The 20341-nt window shown below is 37.4% G+C and overlaps 2 protein-coding genes across 6 annotated transcripts; both read left to right on the plus strand.

The window, feature by feature from the left end:
* On the plus strand, window positions 1-3271 carry LOC145092864 (uncharacterized). Of its 5 annotated transcripts, none has more exons than XM_079030851.1 (6): window positions 1-218; window positions 600-702; window positions 828-1749; window positions 1895-1915; window positions 2261-2449; window positions 2604-3271. In XM_079030851.1, the coding sequence occupies exons 3-6, from the start codon at window positions 1018-1020 to the stop codon at window positions 3042-3044; spliced, it is 1383 nt and encodes a 460-aa protein (XP_078886977.1). In that variant the 5' UTR covers window positions 1-218; window positions 600-702; window positions 828-1017; the 3' UTR covers window positions 3045-3271. The 5 variants fall into 5 exon arrangements, with proteins under 5 accessions (XP_078886977.1, XP_078886978.1, XP_078886981.1 ...); XM_079030852.1 differs by having other exon boundaries at window positions 600-673; XM_079030855.1 differs by lacking the exon at window positions 1895-1915.
* Window positions 3272-13869: 10598 nt separating this feature from the next.
* Window positions 13870-16816, plus strand: LOC145092866 (uncharacterized). The gene is made up of 5 exons (XM_079030856.1): window positions 13870-14075; window positions 14402-15324; window positions 15468-15488; window positions 15831-16019; window positions 16168-16816. The coding sequence occupies exons 1-5, from the start codon at window positions 14042-14044 to the stop codon at window positions 16636-16638; spliced, it is 1638 nt and encodes a 545-aa protein (XP_078886982.1). The 5' UTR covers window positions 13870-14041; the 3' UTR covers window positions 16639-16816.
* The last annotated feature ends 3525 nt before the right edge of the window (window positions 16817-20341 follow it).

Here is a 20341-nt window from a genome sequence, read left to right on the forward strand (position 1 = left end):
GTTTACGCTGCTGACACCAAAACTTCGCCTCCATCCCAACCGTACTGGTTTACTTTTCGGTGTAAAGGCCATCGACATCGACAGACGACACAACACAGGCTCTGGCTTCCCCTTCCTCGTTGCTCTCGTTTTTCTACTTCTTTTACCCACATCACATCTAGTCTTCTGATCTTGTCTTCGCTAAATGATTCTATCTCCCAATCCCCCATTCTCTTGCGGTGAGTATACTAAATTCTAACATTTTTCTTTAAATCTAATTAATGTATTGAGAACCCAGTGTACTAATTGTGATTGTGAATTTGTTTGAACAAGTTTATAGCTGCATTATTAACCTAATTTGTGATTTTGTTGATTGCTGGAACAGAGGAAACTTGGGATTTCTTTGTAAGATACGTAATTGTATAGAATGAAATCAGCCGACTAATTGTTGGTTAATATAGTGATTTTTTCAATGTTAATTTTCGTCCTGGTTTTGACTAATTAACAGCAACACACATATCTTGTAGATATAATTCATTGTGAGAATTTTTGTGTTACAGTGGAGAAGTACCAACCTTATGTTAGTATTTTAGAATTTGGTTGGTTTGTTTTGTATGCAGGGGCGGAGCTTGAAGTTTCGATTAGGGGGGCCGAAAATAAAATATGTACAAAAATTGAAGAACAGGGGGCCAAAGTAAAATTTTAGAGATTTGGGCATAATATGTAACTTTTTTAATTCATAAAGGCTATATATATAAAAAAAATAGGGGGGGCCACAGCCCCCCTGGCCCTATATAACCTCCGCCCCTGTTTGTATGTCCTTAATGTTGCATTGTATTCCATTGCAGGGATTATGGAGCTAATAAGAATGCTTAATGATCTTTTCATATCTACAAGAAAAGATACAGTGGATGTAGAACGCGATAGTTAAGCAGCTTGCCAGATAAACTAATCCATGAAATCCTTTCTTTGCTTAACATCAAAGATGCTATTAGCACTGGTGTATTGTCATCTAGATGGAGGTTTATCTGGACTTCAATGCCCTATTTGAATTTGGAGAATCTCAATAATGAGCGCCACTTTTCCAATTTTATTTCTAATGTTCTCTTACACCGTGATAATCAAGTAAATTATTCAGTCAATCTCGTTCTTGGGAGAACAGTAAGGGACGATGAATCTGTCACAAGAATTCTCAGCTGCAAATTCTCTCACAATCTCCAACGACTGAGTGTTACACGTTTGCCTGGAGGGAATATAGTTGAATGCCCATATTCCATTATTGCGACACCAAAGTGGGACCTCCCAGCTTTAACGACTTTGCATCTTCACCAAGTCGAACTGTCTGATTATGATGATATCGGTCTTTTCTCTAAGTGCACCAACTTGAAGAACCTCTCCTTGAACAGGTGCAGAATGAAAGAAACCAAAGTTTTAAATATCTATCATCCTCAACTTTCTGATCTTACACTTGTATCTACACCCCCTGATATGGCATCAGAGGAGGTTGTGAATGTGGTTGCACCTCAACTCAAGAATCTCACAATTATAAGGTGCGAAGGGGAGCATCTGATTTCTGCACCTGGGCTTACCTCCTTGGTCATAGAAGGTTTTCACCCTTGGCAGGTTTCTACACCATCAGGCTTCCATTCTCTGGAGAAGGTTGACCTCTTTATGTACGATCCACACAAAGCAGATGCTCATAGAATAGTTTATTTGCTTCAACAGCTCAATAGTGTCAAGTTTCTTACACTTAACTTGGGGATTCTCAAGGTATTGGTCATTGATATTGTTTGTCTTCTGCATCTTACCAGGATTTTTAATCTGGAGTATGGCAAATACTCTTGTATACACACACACATGGTTATGAAACTTGCATTAATCTATATCTAATTTCCTTTTGTTTTATCTTTTGCAGCGTCTCTTTTCACAAAGGAAGGTATATCAAGAGTTCTTGCACCCCCCATAGTTTTATGTTGTGTGTGTCTGTGTGTGTGTGTGTGTATACACACACACATGGGTAGTTTATTTTGATAATCATAAATATTGTGTGAGTATAAGAATCAATCTGGAGCATAGATTAAAAGAATCAATGGTTTTGATGAGAATCACAATTACTTATCTATAACTAAATCCATTTAATTTTTGAAGGTTTTCAATACTCAAGAATCAATTAGAATCATTTATTTTTTCAATTTGACACTCTCGAATTTTTCTTACATTTCATTCTCACACACATACATGGTTATTAAGATCACATTGATCTATATGTAATTTTCTGCAGAGTCTATCTTCGTCCATGAAACTAGTCCCACATAAAGCTTGTGCGTTTGCTAACACAAAGATTCTGAAGTTTACAATAAAACCGGTAGTAAAGGTATACTTGGAGGTGCTGGCACAAGAGAAAGTAACTACACGTACTAAAATAAACAACGATGATGATTGTGCCATCTTCCCAATGGTCTCATTTGAGGTATTTACACAGTGCCAATATAATATTTGGGTTATCCTTTTTTCTAGTTTATGCAGTACGACATACATAACCATACAAAAATATGCAACATTGTAACATGAACCGGTTACATTGCAAAAACATGAAATTTATGATGATCATGAAAACGTTGCAGGAGATTACAGTTATGGAGAATATGGCATCAGCACAAGTATTTGTAAAACACTTGGGGATATTGCTAGAGGAGGTTAAACAAAATAGAAATAGTGAGGATTACCAGCCTCAGAGGGATGTACATAGCAAACCATATGTTGAGATGCATTGGGCGTGGAAATTACAATGGAACCTTGGGGCAATTATGGGAGTGTTTAAGCATAAGAAAATGAAAGCAAAATTAGATAATTATCTCATGATGGCACAAATTACGAAAAAGTATACTAAAAGGCTTGATTGCACGAAATCCATGAATCACCCCATTCTTGGATGGTTGGACGAAATGCGTGGATTGTTTCAGTACACTGGAGACTTGATAACTCAGTTGTCTGCATCAAAGAAGGCAGTGATGCTACCATTTTTTTTTGAGTTTGTGCGAAGATGCCACAATTCTCACGATTAATATTTTGGGATGGATTAACACCTTAAAGTAAACTCAAGTGACCAATGCGCTTATTTTTTAGTATTAATTTTTATGTCAGTTTTATACTGTTATGCTAAAAGTCAAGATTCATGGGTGATTGTGCTCACTTATTTTTTGTGGATGTTATTTGCAAATTTAATTTAAACATCAAGTATTTAAAATAATAAAAATAAGAGCAAACTGTAGAAATGGCATTTGGTTCGTCATTTTCTTTGGAATGGATCCTTTTTTTTTTCGTTTTGCAAAAAGGTATTATGAAAAGGTTTCATTGTGAGTTTTGCAAAAAATGTATTATGAAAAGGTTTCATTGTGATTTTGGTAACTTACCAAAATGAAATGTGAAATGATTAATTTGGGCTTTTCATATACTTCTTACAATTTATTTGATTTTATTTAATCGTTTATTATTAGTAATTACCCCACCCCTCTCCCTTATAACCTATATGTGCCTTTCTCCACTTCTCATCTTTGTCTAATCTAGATCATGTTTATTTACCACTTCTCACCCTCCGAAAATCTCCAAAAAACAATCTACCTTATGCTATCTCTTACCGCGACATACTCTTTCCTTTCTCATAAATCATCCCCAAAAAAGTCTACCTTAGGTTACCGAATCAATTGTATGGACAACAGAAGGGGATTTACATTCAAATCTATTTTCTTCTTCAAGGAGAATGGGCTCCTTATTGTAATATATAAGGCATACTTATAAAATACTAATAGAAAGAAGGTGTGATGTTGAGAAACATGCCTCCAAAAGTCTTTAATAACGATGTTATCTTCTTTGCTTAATAAAGAAGATTTTATTATTTACTTAGCTAGGAAGAGTTTCTTTACAAGATAACCTTGGTGCCTAAGTATTTTCCATAGTGCATATCTCACTGACAATCCTCTCTTTAAATAGAGGATTAGCTTTCTTATTTTCATTATCTCTTTTCTCAAAGGCATTGTAACCTTAATAAATATTATAGTAAACCAAGAGGGTAAGATGAACTAAAACAAAAAGCCCTAATGCATCAAACAACCTAGAAATCGAAATCACGAGAACCATATTAGTTCAAACAGAATAGGACTAAAATATCAAACTATAATCAATCACATGCAATGAAAAATACCAATCAAAAAGCAAATCAAAGAGGCACAGAGATTTACGTGGAAAACCCAAATCGGGAAAAAACCATGGGCAGATAAAACCGAGAACCAATCCACTAAAATATTGAAATGTTTACAGAGCTTGATCAAAGATATTATAATGAGCTATAACGATTTGGTGATAAAGGGTTGAAACATTAGAAAATGTCAATCCTAAAAGGGGGAAGAAGAAGTCTTCAAAACACTTTCTCTCTCTCAAAAATCCAGCGTTCAATTGAGGTTAAAAGCAAAAAGGTGTTAGCAATTTGGGTATTTTGGTCCTTCAAGAATGGAATATTTGTATTTTAGGAACAATCCCTTTTTAGACCTGAAAACACCCATTTTAGACATGGTGCCCTTTTTAGACATGAAACAACCATTTTAGACCTGTTGAAATTTTTAAACCTGAAACACTCATTTTAGAACTGACGCCCTTTTTAGACCCAAAACAATCAATCTAGAACTGGATTGATGAAAAGACAATATAGCCCTTGAAGTAAAACTTGTCAATTTTAGAAGACATACATTTCTGGACCATTGTGAGTATAAAGTTCCAGTCTTTCTATCTACTTTATTAGATCTTGTGATTTCAGTTTATTTTTTTTGGCACTTTTGCTCCATTTTATGGGTGATCTTGGAGTTGAGTGGCCTCGAAGATCTCTTTATGTATTTAGAATGATTCTTGGACCTCATGGACTAGGAAAGTTGTGATCTTTTACCTTCCCTTTTAGCAATGCTAGTTATCTTGGCCCTTTTGGTCATTTTGGTGTATTAAAGTTTAGATCTTGAAAGATTGTGGCATTATTCGGGATAAATTTGGAAACTTAATCCGTATAGACATCTTGTTGATTTAGATCTGGAAGTTGGAGACTTGGACTTAATGGATTAAGTTGAGAATAGGAACAAAATCAAACAGCTACCGCTTACTAAATAACTCTAGAGTACATCCCTGGTGAACCCTCAACACTCGCACAAGACGATCTTTGGCAATATCCACCTCTAACGGATAATATATCTCCCACGGAACACAGTCAAAGCTCAAGCTAAGCACAACAGATACAAAGGATCGGGTAGCCCCCGAATCAAACATACCGACGTAGGAAAACCGTTCACAAGGAACGATCCAAAACAAAAGAACAGACATATAAGCATGATAAGCAACATAGATAAAGAGATAAGAAGAAGATACATACACATAACCACATCAGGTGCCGCACGCACCTCATCGGATGTCAGCTGATACCAACGTAGGAAAACCGCTCACAAGGAACGACCCAAAACAAAAGAACAAACATATAAGCATGATAAGCAACATAGATAACGAGATAAGAAGAAGATACATACACATAACCACATCAGGTGCCGCATGTGCCTCCTCGGATGTCAGCTGAAAAGCCCTACTCTTCACTACAGGGGCCGCCTCCTTGCCCTCCCGGCCATTAGTGATCCTCAATGTCACCGGAGCAGGTGTTGAAACCACTCCTCCAACTAAACTCGAGCAATCAGCCTTATTGCGGCCCGTCTGATTGCAATGAAAGTTGACCATACCTGAAACATTGGTGGTGGTGGTAGCAGTGTAATCCCTGCTGAAGTGCCCCATCTTGCCACACTTATAACAGCCCGAACCACCCGTCCTGCAAACTCCGTCATGCTTCTTGCCACACTTGCCACAGAGGCCCCTCGATCTAGATTCAAAACCCTTAGGTTTCTTCGCTAAATCCCCAGTCATCTGTATCTGCTTTGCCTTTCTCTTCCTGATGTGCTCCAAATCAATTTCCTGTTCCTAGGACGTAGATATCATGTCATCCTATGTCGGACAGACTGAAAAGCTAACAAACTCCATGATATATGATATCAACATGTCATGGTACCAAGTCTTCCTCATCTCCTCGTCTGTAATATATTGTGGTATCAATAGAGCTCTCTCTCGGAACTTGGTAGTGATCTCCGCCACAGCCTCAGTCTCCTGTTGCATATCCAGGAACTCCCTCACCAACTGTAGCACCTCAACAGCCGGTGTAAACTCCGCTTGGAACTAGGTCACAAAATCTGACCAGGTCATGGCCTTAATGGTTTGGGCTCCCACAGCATAACCAACCTCCTCCCACAAATCCTGGGCTCGCTCCCTAAGACAACTTGCAGCGAACCTCACATTAGACCCCTCGGGTAGAAGCTAGTCTTCTGAACACACTCCATATTTGCTATCCATCATCTGGCACAGTAGGGTCCTTCACCCTAAAGAATTTTGCCCCCCCCCCCCCCCCACATCCCTTGAAATCCTTAAAGGGGAGAGTGTGGGCTCTGTACTGACCAACAACTAGATCGGCTCTAAAGATCTAGAGATGACCCTCCATTAACTCGATGACATCCTCCTTGATCGACCTGAACATCACCGGGGTCGCAATAAGGATGCCTCTCATAATCTCAGATACAATGAACTAGCATAAACCCTCATCAATTGGTTCGGTGCCTGAGCCCGAACCAGATCCAGATCCTGAACCTTCTGCTCCGCCATTTGTCACCTCCATGCTAAAACATAATACATAAACAATTAGTATACATGTGAAGAGGTTCACACTTATGAAAATTCTCGAATTCATCAAGGCCTTCCTCAAGGACTGACTCAAATCCTCGAAGCCACTTCCCTACTATCAGATACTTTACTTACATTATAGGGTAGCTTACGCACTAAGACGTTACCTAGGCTTTCCTAGGGTTCCTTTCCACACCACTCTCTGCTATCAGCTGCAGAAGAGACTCCCCTCCAATGTCTTCTAACTATCTCACAAATACAATAACATGTTACCAACACCAGATATTTTTCGATTACTAGGTCCCACTCTACAACAGTTGGACTTAAACAAGTGTTGCGCAATAGAGTTGAACCTAAACTTCAAGAATTATTTAATCCCCACAACGTGTAATTTGAAATATTCTCTTAATGATTAACAGAAACCAATGGAGTCCCCAAAAGCACAAAGTAAGCATCATTCTAGCTTTGAGTTCTAACCTAGATCGCTTCCTAACTAGGTCACTCTATCTAATCATCTAAAATCTATACTATCACGAAATTCTAAGGATTCATAAAACTGGCATAGAAAGGCATCTCTCCTAGCATCCTACTGTGCAATTTTGAGTAGATCCTTAGCCCTAATCTAGCATGCTATATACATATACATATACTCATAGAATAACATGTATGGGTATTTTGGGAATACTTCACACATCGAACCCTTTTTCTTTATAAAAATTTATTTATAAAACTCTTTTCTTTCAAAAAGATTATCAATTCCTCAGTTTGAGTTTAGACTTGCCTGGAAGTGTGCCCGAATCCCTCAAACCAAGGCTCTTATACCAACTTGTAGCATCCCAAAAGTTATAGGTAAAAATTTCATTTTTAATTCAACCCAAACCAAAAAATATTCATGTAAAAACATCCAAATGTATGTCATAGTAAAATAATCATCAGAGTACAATTCCCAAAGTCATAAAAATGCGGAAAACATGGGTGGATGCGGTACGATCATCCCGAACCCTTCCTTTTCGAACTGGAAGTACCTAAAACCACAAACATAGAACTGTAAGCACAAAGCTTAGTGAGTTTCCCCAAAATACCCTATACCATACATATATATAACAGTCAAAATATATATGGGTCTATTCCACCCCCTTTGGTCTCTTTCAACCGATACTAGGTCTATTTCACCCCTTAAGTCTCTTTCAACCGGTATTGAGTCTATTTCATCCCCTTCAACCTCTTTCAACTGGTATCGGGTTTATTTCACCCTTACAGCTAGCTAAGTATAAAATCATATCAACAAGAGTCACAAAGACAACAAGCACATACATGCATAACAGTAAGTGTCATAAAGACAACTATCATTTTACACATATAATCTAGTGGGCCGACATTGGTGCCTTCAACCCACGACTACAATAAAGGAACTCACATCGATCCGCTGATAAACAAATAACACTCAAGCTGCTGAACCGGAAAATCTCCGCACTAAATCATAAATAATAAAATCCTAATTACCAATTAGGCCATAAACCATAACCGAGATTCTAAATCCTTAACTCTGACTCCTAGGGTAAAAGACCATTTTACCCTTACCTTACTGGGCCTATCTAATCATGGCCCAAGACTCAAAATAGCCCAAGGCCTAGATATGACCCAAATCCATATAGATCTAAGTCCTAACAATGTTCTAAACCCAAAAAGACTTTTGGCCTAACAATGGCCCAAACTATTTCAAGGCCTAAAAGCCTAGTTGGTGAGTATGTCGTGTGTACCATTAGATTACACCTAATGTAGAAGTCCAAACAACGAGGAGAAAATGGGACTCAAACCCAATACGTGCAACGTACTCAGAAGTACGCCCAATGTACTTGTCAGTGGCTCATTCTCATGACCTAATACCTTAATACCTTACCATCCAAACCTCGGATCTACTTCGAAATAAAGTCTTAATCCATAAATTTGGAAGCTTTAAGACTTTGCATGGCGCCAAGACGTCCAAATCCTAGATCTAACATTCTTTCTTCTTAAAAAACCATAAACTTTTGCATGGTTAGTCGTTAGCCATCAACATGAAAACTTTATCATCATGGAACCTCAGAAATATCAAAAGAGCAACACAAGACCTCTAGAGTAGCATTTACTCACAAGAATAATCTTATAGGACCAAAGAGCATAAGATTTTACCTACATACAAGATCTATACTAAAGATTCATAGAGTTCAGAGATTTATACCTTCTGAGGCTTACAAAGATGTTGAAGATTCTGGATCTTCAGTATCCAACTCAACTAATGCTTCACCACCAAGCTTCTTCTTCTTCAAGGCACCCAAAACACCACAAGATCACAATAAAGGCTCAAGAACACGCAAATGGAGGCTACGGTTTCCTGGGGATATTTTTAGGGTAAGGAGGTTGATGAGGGGGCAGCCTCAAGGTCCATAATGTTTCTTAAATAGGGGCCAAACCCTTAAAACTAGGGTTTGTTGTCAAAGCGAGTACACCCAACGTATGCTAAGGTACACCTAACATACTAAAGAATCCACATGTCCGACTTAAAGAGAGTACGCCATGCATACTCCAAGTTACGCCTAGCATAACAAGGAACAAAATGTAACTTTTAAAACATTACTACCAAACTGAAAAGATATCTAATAATCAAGTGTTACATGATGGCATATCATGTCACTTGGTGGCATGTCAAGTCACTTCGTGGCATATCAAGTTTCATTAGTGGCGCACCTTGAATTCTAAGCAACGCTTCTTCCTCAAGAATGACATATCAAGACAACAAGTGACATTTCCACATTATGGATGGAACATATAGAATGGCGCTTCAAGCATAGATGGCACATATATGCACCGGGATTCTCTATTCCACTTCTAGGTGCTCCATACCCACTTTTAGAAGATCCGTTCCTTTGTCACTTTATATATTCCTTTTTCAGGAGATCCATCCCTTTTTCAGATGATCCGTTCCATTGTCACATACTTCATGAACCCCAAGTGCTTCATTGAGTTCCAAGTTCTCCATTGAGCTCAAATGCTTCATGCGAATGCTCTAAATGTCACATTTAACAATCTCCCCCTTGACTTGATCATCCTCTAAAGTCCACCTTAAACATGAACTTCCTCTCCTTTAGTGTCATTAATCCCCAAAGGGGCTTACCTCCTACAAACATCAACCAAGTCCAAGAAAGACTTGAACTTCTTTCTAGGTAATGAACTTGTTACTATGTCTTCTAGATTCTCCTTGGCACCAAAATCTTGAATGCATACCCTATCATAGAACATAACATGTTTCTCCACCTTTAAAAGAAGACTCTGAACCGCTAATGATCTACTTATCATGAGATCACGTTCATAGTCCGAGTCTATCAATCCAACCAACTTCGTATGTTGTGCATTGACACCATACACCAGACAAACATCAAACATTCCTTTCAAGTGGCGCAAGATACACTTGACCACTTCCCAATGAGCTTTCCCCTGATTTCCTCGAACCACCAAAGAAGTACAAAAATGTTTGGACTGGTTACAATAGAATGACCAAAAGACTTTCTCTATATAATGAGAAATGAATAACCATCCTACTCTTCTATCACCCAAATCTCCATCCTAGTGACAACAAAATGCAGATCTAAACATCCTACCGTGTAAATACATCTGCATTTACCTCACCCTTCTTGTTCTTCAACCCACAAGTCAAAATCATCCTCCGGATGTTGAGTTAGGTCCTCCCCATACTTTTCAACCACGTCACTAGTGTGTCTCTCTTATATTTTATCAAAACAAAACGATTGTTATCGTTATACTATTTGAAGTAAATGCACTAATAACAAAAAATAAAAAGATAAATTACACATATTTCTCTAGCAGTTGGTGTACAAAAAAACAACTCTAGAATTTTTTCTGGTCTCTGTAGTAAGGTGGGTAATAAGAAAACCTTCTAGAAATGCAGGGATATGCTTCAATTCATTTTGCTACATAAACATATAGTATAATTAGTGGAATATGTGATTAAGTAAAACCAATTACTAAATTTTATGAATATTGATTAGCATAATTATGAATTCATGTCGATACTAATCGCAACCCCTTGACCCCCCTATATGTCTGAAATCGTACCGTGTTATCATCGCTCATACGGTTGGCCCTCCCGGACGCCGACTTCTTTCTCCAAGCATCGGTGTCCTAATACTATAAAAAGTATATGTAAGATAATATATAAAATTCAAAAATATAACAAAAAAACAATAATATATTAATTAGCTTCTTTACACATATCCTGCCATACGTCCTCATTGAACGTACTAGGCTCAAAATCACGTATGATTGCAAAGTCATCATCTGTGACGAGGATGTGGCGACCGGTCACTCGAGGTTTATTTGCATATTCATGTCGATATTCCTTCATAATATTTGAGTAACGATCTTGCACCACACTTATAAATCAAGTTTCGATCATGCCTTCATTTTGAGAATCCTACGGATTGTATTTCTATTAAAAAAATAGAAACTAAAGCTACAAATGCAAACATAAAACAAGTCAACTTAAGTTATATAAATTATTAATTGATATGTTACCCCAAAAGCACGAAAAATCTATTGAAATATTGTAGGGGAAGGTTAGTAAATGTGGGCTATGCTCTATCCAAAAAATGATCAAAATTAAGCTTGATCTAATGATGTATTGATGCTAACCTACAACACTGAAATATAAACAAATAAGTATATTTATAATATGAATAAACAACAAAAATTTAACTGTTAAAATGATATACTTTTCCCTAAGCTTCTCAAGATATGGCATGTTGTCGCCATATCTATGAGGTGTATCTGTGGCATTCGAGTCGCGTTGTGTACCATCATCATTATCATCTTCAGAATCATTTCCAGGGTCGATGCCAGAATTACAGGCCTCATGTACACGACAACGTTTAATTATCCTATGCATATCGCCTATTTGATTAGCTATACCAAAATCGCTAGTACTGCTAGTGTATTGACCTAGATTTTCTAACATCCAATCTATGAGAGTTATTAGAGTTATATCTACAGTATGCGAAATTCTACTCTAATTAAAACACTTAAAATCCCAGGTTAATCATGGTTTTACAATAAAATCTTACATACAAATTGGAACAACGAGGAAAATACATAAATAACATCCTACTCTCTAAGTCTTGTCTTTATGTTGTTGTCTTATCTTTTAGTACCACAGTTGCTGCTACTTAAACCTATGAAAAATAAATCTCTACTACATCAGACATTATGTCTGTGAGTTATTCCTATATATTTTCTTATCTTTCTCTTCCGTTTCTTTCTCATACTCTGTCATCTAAATCTTTCTTTCATAGCATACACTACTATTCTTTCTCTTCTTTCATTTATCTCTTGTATCTTTCTTCTGTAATCTTTCTTTCTACTCTTTCTCATCCCATCTATCTCTTTCTTTGTAATCTACTATGTTCCTCAAACTCTTCTCTAATTGTTTTCTAAGTCTCTTCTCATACTCTACTCATATTCATACTCTGTCTCTAACTATGTCTCTTTTCATACTCTACTCATAATCTATCTCTATCTCTAACTTTGTTTCTTTAAATGTGCTAAAGAGCTTTTAGGAGTTTTAAGTTAAGTTTATGACATGATCTACATTTTTAATTGATTAAACATTATTTCTTATCATAAATTTAACTTAAATTTTTCATGATATTCATGTTTGGTAATGATCTAATGCTCATTTTGAAGTTACAACTCACTTTAAAACGCCCAAGTAGTCCATATGGATCTTAAACATATTTTTTATGTTATCATGCCTGTCGGTCTAGACATATTTTTGGACAGTGGCAAAAAGAAAAAAAAAGGTCTTTAATTATTAATTAAAAGAAAAATGTATTGTCAAAACTTGGAAAGTGATTTCGGGGTTGTTAGCTAAATATCAAAACCAATACAGTAATAAAAAAACAAAAAACAAAACAAAAAACAAAAAAAAAAAACAAAAAACAAAAAAACAAAAACCAAAACAAAAAAAAAAAACAAAAACCAAAACACAAAAAAAAAACCCAAAGTTGGACCCTAATGAAAATAAACATTTGGTTTTCGGGTTTTAAAAATATTGATTTTTAGATTTAACTTGGTTTTCCTTTAAATAATATACCCAGGAAAACAATAATAAAGGAGAATATTGATGTCGTTGTATGTATAGTTTAGAATATTAAGTATATTAAAAATTAAAAAAACTTGTTTGTTTTTAGAGTATTTGAGTGTACTTTAAATATAATTAACATTTAATAAAAAAAAGTATATTATAGTTCTAGAAAATTAAAAAGTATATCTAAACATATATTCTATATTTTGTTTAAATCTAGTAAATTACTTAATAAAATATAATAATGACCACCAAATATATAATTAATTAATAAGATATAATAATGATTTCCAAATACAAAATTTTAATAAAAACTTAGAAGTTTAAATAAAGGTGTAGTAAAATGAGATGTTTTAATAGAAAAAAGAATTGCATGTAAAATGTTAAAACTTAAATTAAGAAGAGATAATTACAAATTTAGTCATTTTTTCTAATCATTTTTTTATTTAGTAGCAAAAAACTTATTTTTTTTTTCAAATAATAGCGATTGAAACCGTAGATGGGGCTACCTCATTTGCGGTTCCGTCACCTTGTTTTTGGTTTCTTAATTGGTGTCAAAACATGCTTTCAGTTTCGTCTCCTAATCTGCGGTTCGTCACCTCGTTTTCGGTTTTGTGATTTAAACTAAAAGAATGAACAAAAAAACTCATGAATGATGAACAAAAAACATGAACGAAACCGAAGACGAGCGAAGAGGTGACCGCAAATGAGGTAGAGTCATTCGTGATTTAAACTTAAAAAAATGACTTCTTTTAATTATTTTTTTTTTATTATAGTGGAAGATGAAACAAACCGAAGGCGTATTTTGCCACCTATGACGAAACTGAAAATGAAAAGGAGAAAATGAGAAGACGAAATCGAAAATAAAATAGCCTGGTCAATAGTTTTAACTATTAAATAAAAATTCTTTAAAAAAATTTGCCTAAGTTTTCTAATTATCTCAACTAAAACCACTTCAAAAGCGAAGGGCTTATAATATAAACACTCATGATTGGTTTACGCTGCTGACTCCAAAACTTCGCCTCCATCGCAGCCGTACTGGTTTACTTTTCGGTGTAAAGGCCATCGACATCGACAGACGACACAACAGAGACTGGCTTCCCCTTCCTCGTTGCTCTCGTTTTTCTACTTCTTTTACCCACAACACATCTAGTCTTCTGATCTTGTCTTCGCTAAATGATTCTATCTCCCAATCCCCCATTCTCTTGCGGTGAGTATACTAAATTCTAACTTTTTTTTAATCTAATTTGTGATTTTGTTGATTGTTGGAACAGAGGAAACTTGGGATTTCTTTGTTAGATACGTAATTGTGTAGAATGAAATCAGCCGACTAACTGTTGGTTAATATAGTGATTTTTTTAATGTTAATTTCCGTCCTGTTTTTGCGTACTTAAAAGCAACACACATATCTTGTAGATATAATGCATTGTGAGAATTTTTGTGTTACAGTGGAGAAGTACCAACGTTATGTTAGTATTTTAGAATTTGGTTGGTTTGTTTTTTATGTCCTTAATGTTGCATTGTATTCCATTGCAGGGATTATGGAGCTAATAAGAATGCTTAATGATCTTTTCATATCTACAAGAAAAGATACAGTGGATGTAGAACGCGATAGATTAAGCAACTTGCCAGATAAACTAATCCATAAAGTCCTTTCTTTGCTTAACATCAAAGATGCTATTAGCACTAGTGTATTGTCATCTAGATGGAGGTTTATCTGGACTTCAATGCCCTATTTGAATTTCAAGAATCTCAATAATGAGCGCCACTTTTCCAATTTTATTTCTAATGTTCTCTCACACCGTGATAATCAAATAAATTATTCAGTCAATCTCGTTCTTGGGAGAGCAGTTAGGGACGATGAATCTGTCTCAAGAATTCTCAGCTGCAAATTCTCTCACAATCTCCAACAACTGAGTGTTACACGTTTGCCTGGAGGGAATATAGTTGAATGCCCATATTCCTTTATTGCGACACCAAAGTGGGACCTCCCAGCTTTAACGACTTTGCATCTTCACCAAGTCGAACTGTCTGATTATGATGACATTGGTCTTTTCTCTAAGTGCACCAACTTGAAGAACCTCTCCTTGAACAGGTGCAGAATGAAAGAAACCAAAGTTTTAAATATCTTTCATCCTCGACTTTATGATCTTACACTTGTATCTACACCCCCTGATATGGCATCAGAGGAGGTTGTGAATGTGGTTGCACCTCAACTCAAGAATCTAACAATTATAAGGTGCGAAGGGAAGCATCTGATTTCTGCACCTGAACTTACCTCCTTGGTCATAGAAGGTTTTCAACCTTGGCAGGTTTCTACACCATCAGGCTTCCATTCTTTGGAGAAGGTTGACCTCTTTATGTACGATCCACACAAAGCAGATGCTCATAGAATAGATTATTTGCTTCAACAGCTCAATAGTGTCAAGTTTCTTATACTGAACTTGGGGATTCTCAAGGTATTGGTCATTGATATTGTTTATCTTCTGTACCTTACCAAGATTTTTAATCTGGAGTATAGCAAATACTCTTGTATATACACACATGGTTATGAAGATTGCATTAATCTATATCTAATTTCCTTTTGTTTTATCTTTTGCAGCGTCTCTTTTCACAAAGGAAGGTATATCAAGAGTTCTTGCACTGTCCATAGTTTTATGGTGTACATGTGTGTGTGTGTGTGTATACGCACACACATGGGTAGTTTATTTTGATAATCACAAATATTGTGTGTAAGAACCAATCTGGAGTATAGATCAAAAGAACCAATGGTTTTTGATGAGAATCACAATTACTTATCCATAACTAGATCCATTTAATTTAATTAGGAAGGTTTTCAATATTCAAGAATCAATTAGAATCATTGATTTTTTAAATTTGACACTCTCGAATTTGTCTTATATTTCATTCTCACACACATACACAGTTATTAAGATCACATTAATCTATATGTAATTTTCTGCAGAGTCTATCTTCATCCATGAAACTAGTCCCACATAAAGCTTGTGCGTTTGCTAACACAAAGATTCTGAAGTTTACAATAAAACCGGTAGTAAAGGTATACTTGGAGGTGCAGGCACAAGAGAAAGTAACTACGTGTACTGAAATAAAGAACGAGGATGATTGTGCCATCTTCCCAATGGTCTCATGTGAGGTATTTACACAGCGCCAATATAATATTTGGTTTATCCTTTTTTCTGGTTTATGCACATGCTTAACCATACCAAAATATGTAACATTGTAACATGAACCGCTTACATTGCAAAAACATGAAATTTATGATGATCATGAAAACGTTGCAGGAGATTACAGTTATGGAGAATATGGCATCAGCACAAGTATTTGTAAAACACTTGGGGATATTGCTAGAGGAGGTTAAACAAAATAGAAATAGCGACGATTACAAGGCTCAGAGGGATGTACATAGCAAACCGTACGTTGAGATGCATTGGGCGTGGACATTACAATGGAACCTTGGGGCAATTATGGGAGTGTTTAAGCATAAGAAAATTAAAGCAAAATTAGATAATTTTCTCATGATGGCACAAATTACGAAAAAGTATATTAATAGGCGTGATTGCACGAAATCCATGAATCACCCCATTCATGGATGGTTGGACGAAATGCGTGGATTGTTTCAGCACACTCAAAACTTGATAACTCAGTTGTCTGCATCAAAGAAGGCTGTGATGCTTCCAATTTTTTTGAGTTTGTGCGAAGATGCCGCAATTCTCACAGTTAATATTTTGGGATGGATTAACACCATAAAGTAAACCCAAGAGACCAATGCACTTAATTTTTAGCATTAGTTTTTATTTCGGTTTTGTACTGTTATGCTACAAGTCAAGATTCATGGGTGATTGTGCTCACTTATTTTCATGGATGTTAGTTGAGATTTTAATTTAAACATCAAGTATTTAAAATAATAAAAATAAGAGCAAAATGTAGAAATGGTATTTGGTTCGTCATTTTCTTTGGATTGGATCTTTTTTTTTTTTCGTTTTGCAAAAAATGTATTATGAAAAGGTTTCATTGTGATTTTGGTAACTTACCAAAATGAAATGTGAAATGTTTAATTGGGCTTTTGATATATTTCTTACAATTTATTTGATTTTATTTAATCTTTTATTATTAGTAAATACCCTACCCCTCTCCTTTAAAACCTATATGTGTGTAACGCCCCAATTCTCATGTATTGATTTAAATAAGAATTTATTTGGTTTTAAGTCCTACTCGTCGAGTAGCAGCGGGGTGGGATCGTGAGTTTAGTGACCTACTAGCCGAGTCCATGAAAGGACTCGACGAGTAGGAGATGGCAGATGAAACCCTTAATCCCGGGGTTTTGCACCCTAATTTAAGAAACGTAAGCCTTCTTTGGCCTCTTTACTGTTCTAGAGAGCTCTTAAGAAACCCTAATTCGTAAGGTGTCTTATTGTGTGTGTATTAAGCTTGGAAGGGAGATCTTTGGAGTGAAGGAACTTTGAAGGTAAGGGAATTGGAGCAAGGAAAGTGTGGGAATCAGAATCTACCTCAGTTAGCATCTTCTAGAGGTAACAAATCGCCATCTCTACTTCCTTTCCCTTCTAGGTCTCTTTTGGTTGAAGTTTTGGAGGTTTTTAGGGATTTTGAGTTGATAAGGTGGGCTATGGGCTAGATCTGAAGTTGTAACTTCAGATCTGGACCCTTCGTAAGTTCTAAAGTCATAAAGCTTCTGTTTTGGTCATGAATGAAGCCTCCCTTGGGTAGGAAATCCCATTGTGGGCTTGGATTGGAAATTAAGATCCCTTGTAGCTATAAATGCACGTAAAGTTTTCAACTTTATGTGAAAAACATGCCCTAGGAGTTTGGATCTGGAGTTTGGAAGCTTTGCATGGCTTGATAAGCTTCTGTATTGATGAAGAACTGTGGGTACTCGACAAGTCACAACGTCATCTCGACGAGTCATATAAAGATGGCCAAGAACTCGATGGGTATATTCGTACTATGGTAATAGGTGGTGGAGCCTTTGTCAAGTGATCCGAGAGTTGGAGTTTATCTACCGAGTCGACATCTGCGAGGTGAGTTATCCTCACTATATCAATAGGGTCTAAGGCACCAAGGCCGATCCTTTAGTTGCTATTGCTATGTTATGCTACATGTGGTTATGATCTGTTAGATTGGAATCAGGATAGACAGTATGTTATGTCCTTAAGATCCATAGGGATTGGTATGTTTGTGACCTGCTAGGTCAGTGCTCTAGTTGTGAGAGATGGCTATGATTGATGATCAGTGAGATAATTATGTGATATGTGTATATGTCGGTATGCTAGTATGCGCAAATGTTTACTTGTTGATGGTTGGATTGAGGCGGTCCTGCTTTGTGCTGAAAGCTCACGTGGCGGTCCAGTCATGCCGAAGGCTTGGTATAAATCCAGTTAGACTGTAGGCCCTGCAGGGCGGCCCAGTCAGGACGATGGCCAGTATGCATGTTAATGATTGATTGTTACTGATTTGGTATTTCAGTGTGGTATTGGTATTTTGGGGGTAGCTCATTAAGCCCTTGGGCTTACAGTTTTCAGTTATTGTTTTAGGTACTTCAGGAGATCGTGGAAAGGCGAAGGTGTGACCGTACCGCTCCTCATCCTTATGATCTGGTTTTGGGACACTCTGATGAATAACAATTTGAAAACATTTTGTAAACAAATACTATTTGGTTTTTACTCATGATTGAAAAAGTTTAAATTTGGCGTAAAATTTATGGATGTTACAAGTTGGTATCATAGCCTTGGTTTGAGTCAATTGGAGGAACATTCATGTGAATCAGTCTCAAATCAAGGGAATTTCGAAATAAAGTTTAAAATGGTTTTCAAAATAAATGATGGAGGATGCAGAGGGTATGATCAGTCGGAGACTGTAAGTAAACCCCAAAATACCATACAGTTATTTGCTACTATGATATGTTAGAGCAACATGCTAGTGCTAGGCTAGGGATCTTCAAGAATCGCATGATAGACTTGCCTGATTATACGATGCCTATTAGCCTAGGGTTTCTTGAATATGGAATTGACATCATAATTGTAGATGTTTAGTGTATGCATCACGACTGTGCATAATCAAGATCTTATAGCCTGAGAATGTTGATTTGGCCTTTGGGTAGGATTGGGTATTCGAAAGTCTATTGGCTCCAGCGTTATGTGCGGCTAGCATGCACTAGCGCTGCAGGGGCTGATGAAAGTTCATGAATGCGCGAGTTATAAGGAGCTGTGAGATCAGTTGCAAGATAGGCGTTGTTCCTCTAGAAGTGAGGGTTGAGCGCATATGATGTGGTAGTAGTGTTAGGGCGTTGTGGTGATACTTGAGACAAATATGGGTAGGTGTGGAAGGTAGTATGGGCCTGTACTACTGAAAGCATAGGACCCATACGTGTAGCAAGGAAGTCACAACCCCTAGGGTTGTAGGAATTGGTCTCCCGATATTATGTTGTTTATCTGGCGTCTTGGGCATATTTTCAGCATGGTGGTGACGAGACGTTTTGCTATTGGATTCGGGTCGGGATCAGGGTCAAGATCGGGGTCAGGAGACGGAGGGTCGGAGGTGCCAGTAGCACCTGAGCCCGTGGTACAGATAAGGACAAAGGAGTTGGATGCCAAGATCCGGGAGATTCTGCACGATGAGATTGCTGCGGCGTTCCGAGATTAGCTGCCAGAGATATTTGGGTTGATTAAGACCGCGATGGTTGATTATTTTGATGAGCGATACACATCTCTAGCAGAGACAGCGGGCGCTGCAGCCACATCGGCTGTAACCGTGGGAGGGGTTGGAGGAGGAGCCGGCAGGGCTTTCCAGTACTGGGACTTCGATGACACAAAGCCCCCTACGTTTGATGGTACACAGGATGCGATTAGGGCTAAAATGTGGTTATCTGACATGGAGGGCTGTTTCTTCACGTGCTCATGTCCTGCTGACCAGAAGATCAGGTGTACCCTGAACCTGTTGAGGCTTGGGGCAAAGGATTGGTGGAGATTGACGATTGGGTCGTACACTGATGATCAGCGAGCTGCTGTTACTTGGGACCAGTTCCGGGATATGTTCCGCACCAGCTACGTTCCACGCGTTGAGCGGGAGCGGCTTGCTCAGGAGCTTTTGATAATGAGACAGGATGGGGAGTCTGTGATGGAGATTACCCGTATGTTCACGGAGAGGGCTATGTTTTGCCCAGAGTTTGCTTTAGAGTAGTCTCAGATGACTCGTTATCTGAGTATGCTCAAGACTGACATTCGACAGTTTGTGTCTACACAACGTTGTGATACCCTCCTGGATCTTCAGGAAGCCGCGAGGCGACGTGAGTTGGAGATAGAGCTGCAGTTGCAGGAGCAGCGTTAGGCACCGGCACAGTCTCAGTCGACGCCTAAGCGGTCTAAGACCGCTGATACTCGGACGGGGGTCAGCAGAGCCGCACTTGTGGAAAGTGTGGCAGGGGTCATTCTGGGGTTTGTC

Source organism: Lactuca serriola, chromosome 3, assembly GCF_051521515.1.
Source record: "Lactuca serriola cultivar US96UC23 chromosome 3, Lser_US96UC23_V15, whole genome shotgun sequence".
Lineage (NCBI taxonomy): Eukaryota > Viridiplantae > Streptophyta > Magnoliopsida > Asterales > Asteraceae > Lactuca > Lactuca serriola.

Excerpts from the sequence above, each read along its gene's own strand:
- LOC145092864 (XM_079030851.1), top strand. The coding sequence starts at position 1,018 with ATGCCCTATTTGAATTTGGAGAATCTCAATAATGAGCGCCACTTTTCC. Across the intron at positions 1,750-1,894 it reads TTAACTTGGGGATTCTCAAG|CGTCTCTTTTCACAAAGGAA; the intron begins GTATTGGTCATT and ends TATCTTTTGCAG. Across the intron at positions 2,450-2,603 it reads TCCCAATGGTCTCATTTGAG|GAGATTACAGTTATGGAGAA; the intron begins GTATTTACACAG and ends AAAACGTTGCAG.
- LOC145092866 (XM_079030856.1), top strand. The coding sequence starts at position 14,042 with ATGATTCTATCTCCCAATCCCCCATTCTCTTGCG. Across the intron at positions 15,489-15,830 it reads GTCTCTTTTCACAAAGGAAG|AGTCTATCTTCATCCATGAA; the intron begins GTATATCAAGAG and ends AATTTTCTGCAG. Across the intron at positions 16,020-16,167 it reads TCCCAATGGTCTCATGTGAG|GAGATTACAGTTATGGAGAA; the intron begins GTATTTACACAG and ends AAAACGTTGCAG.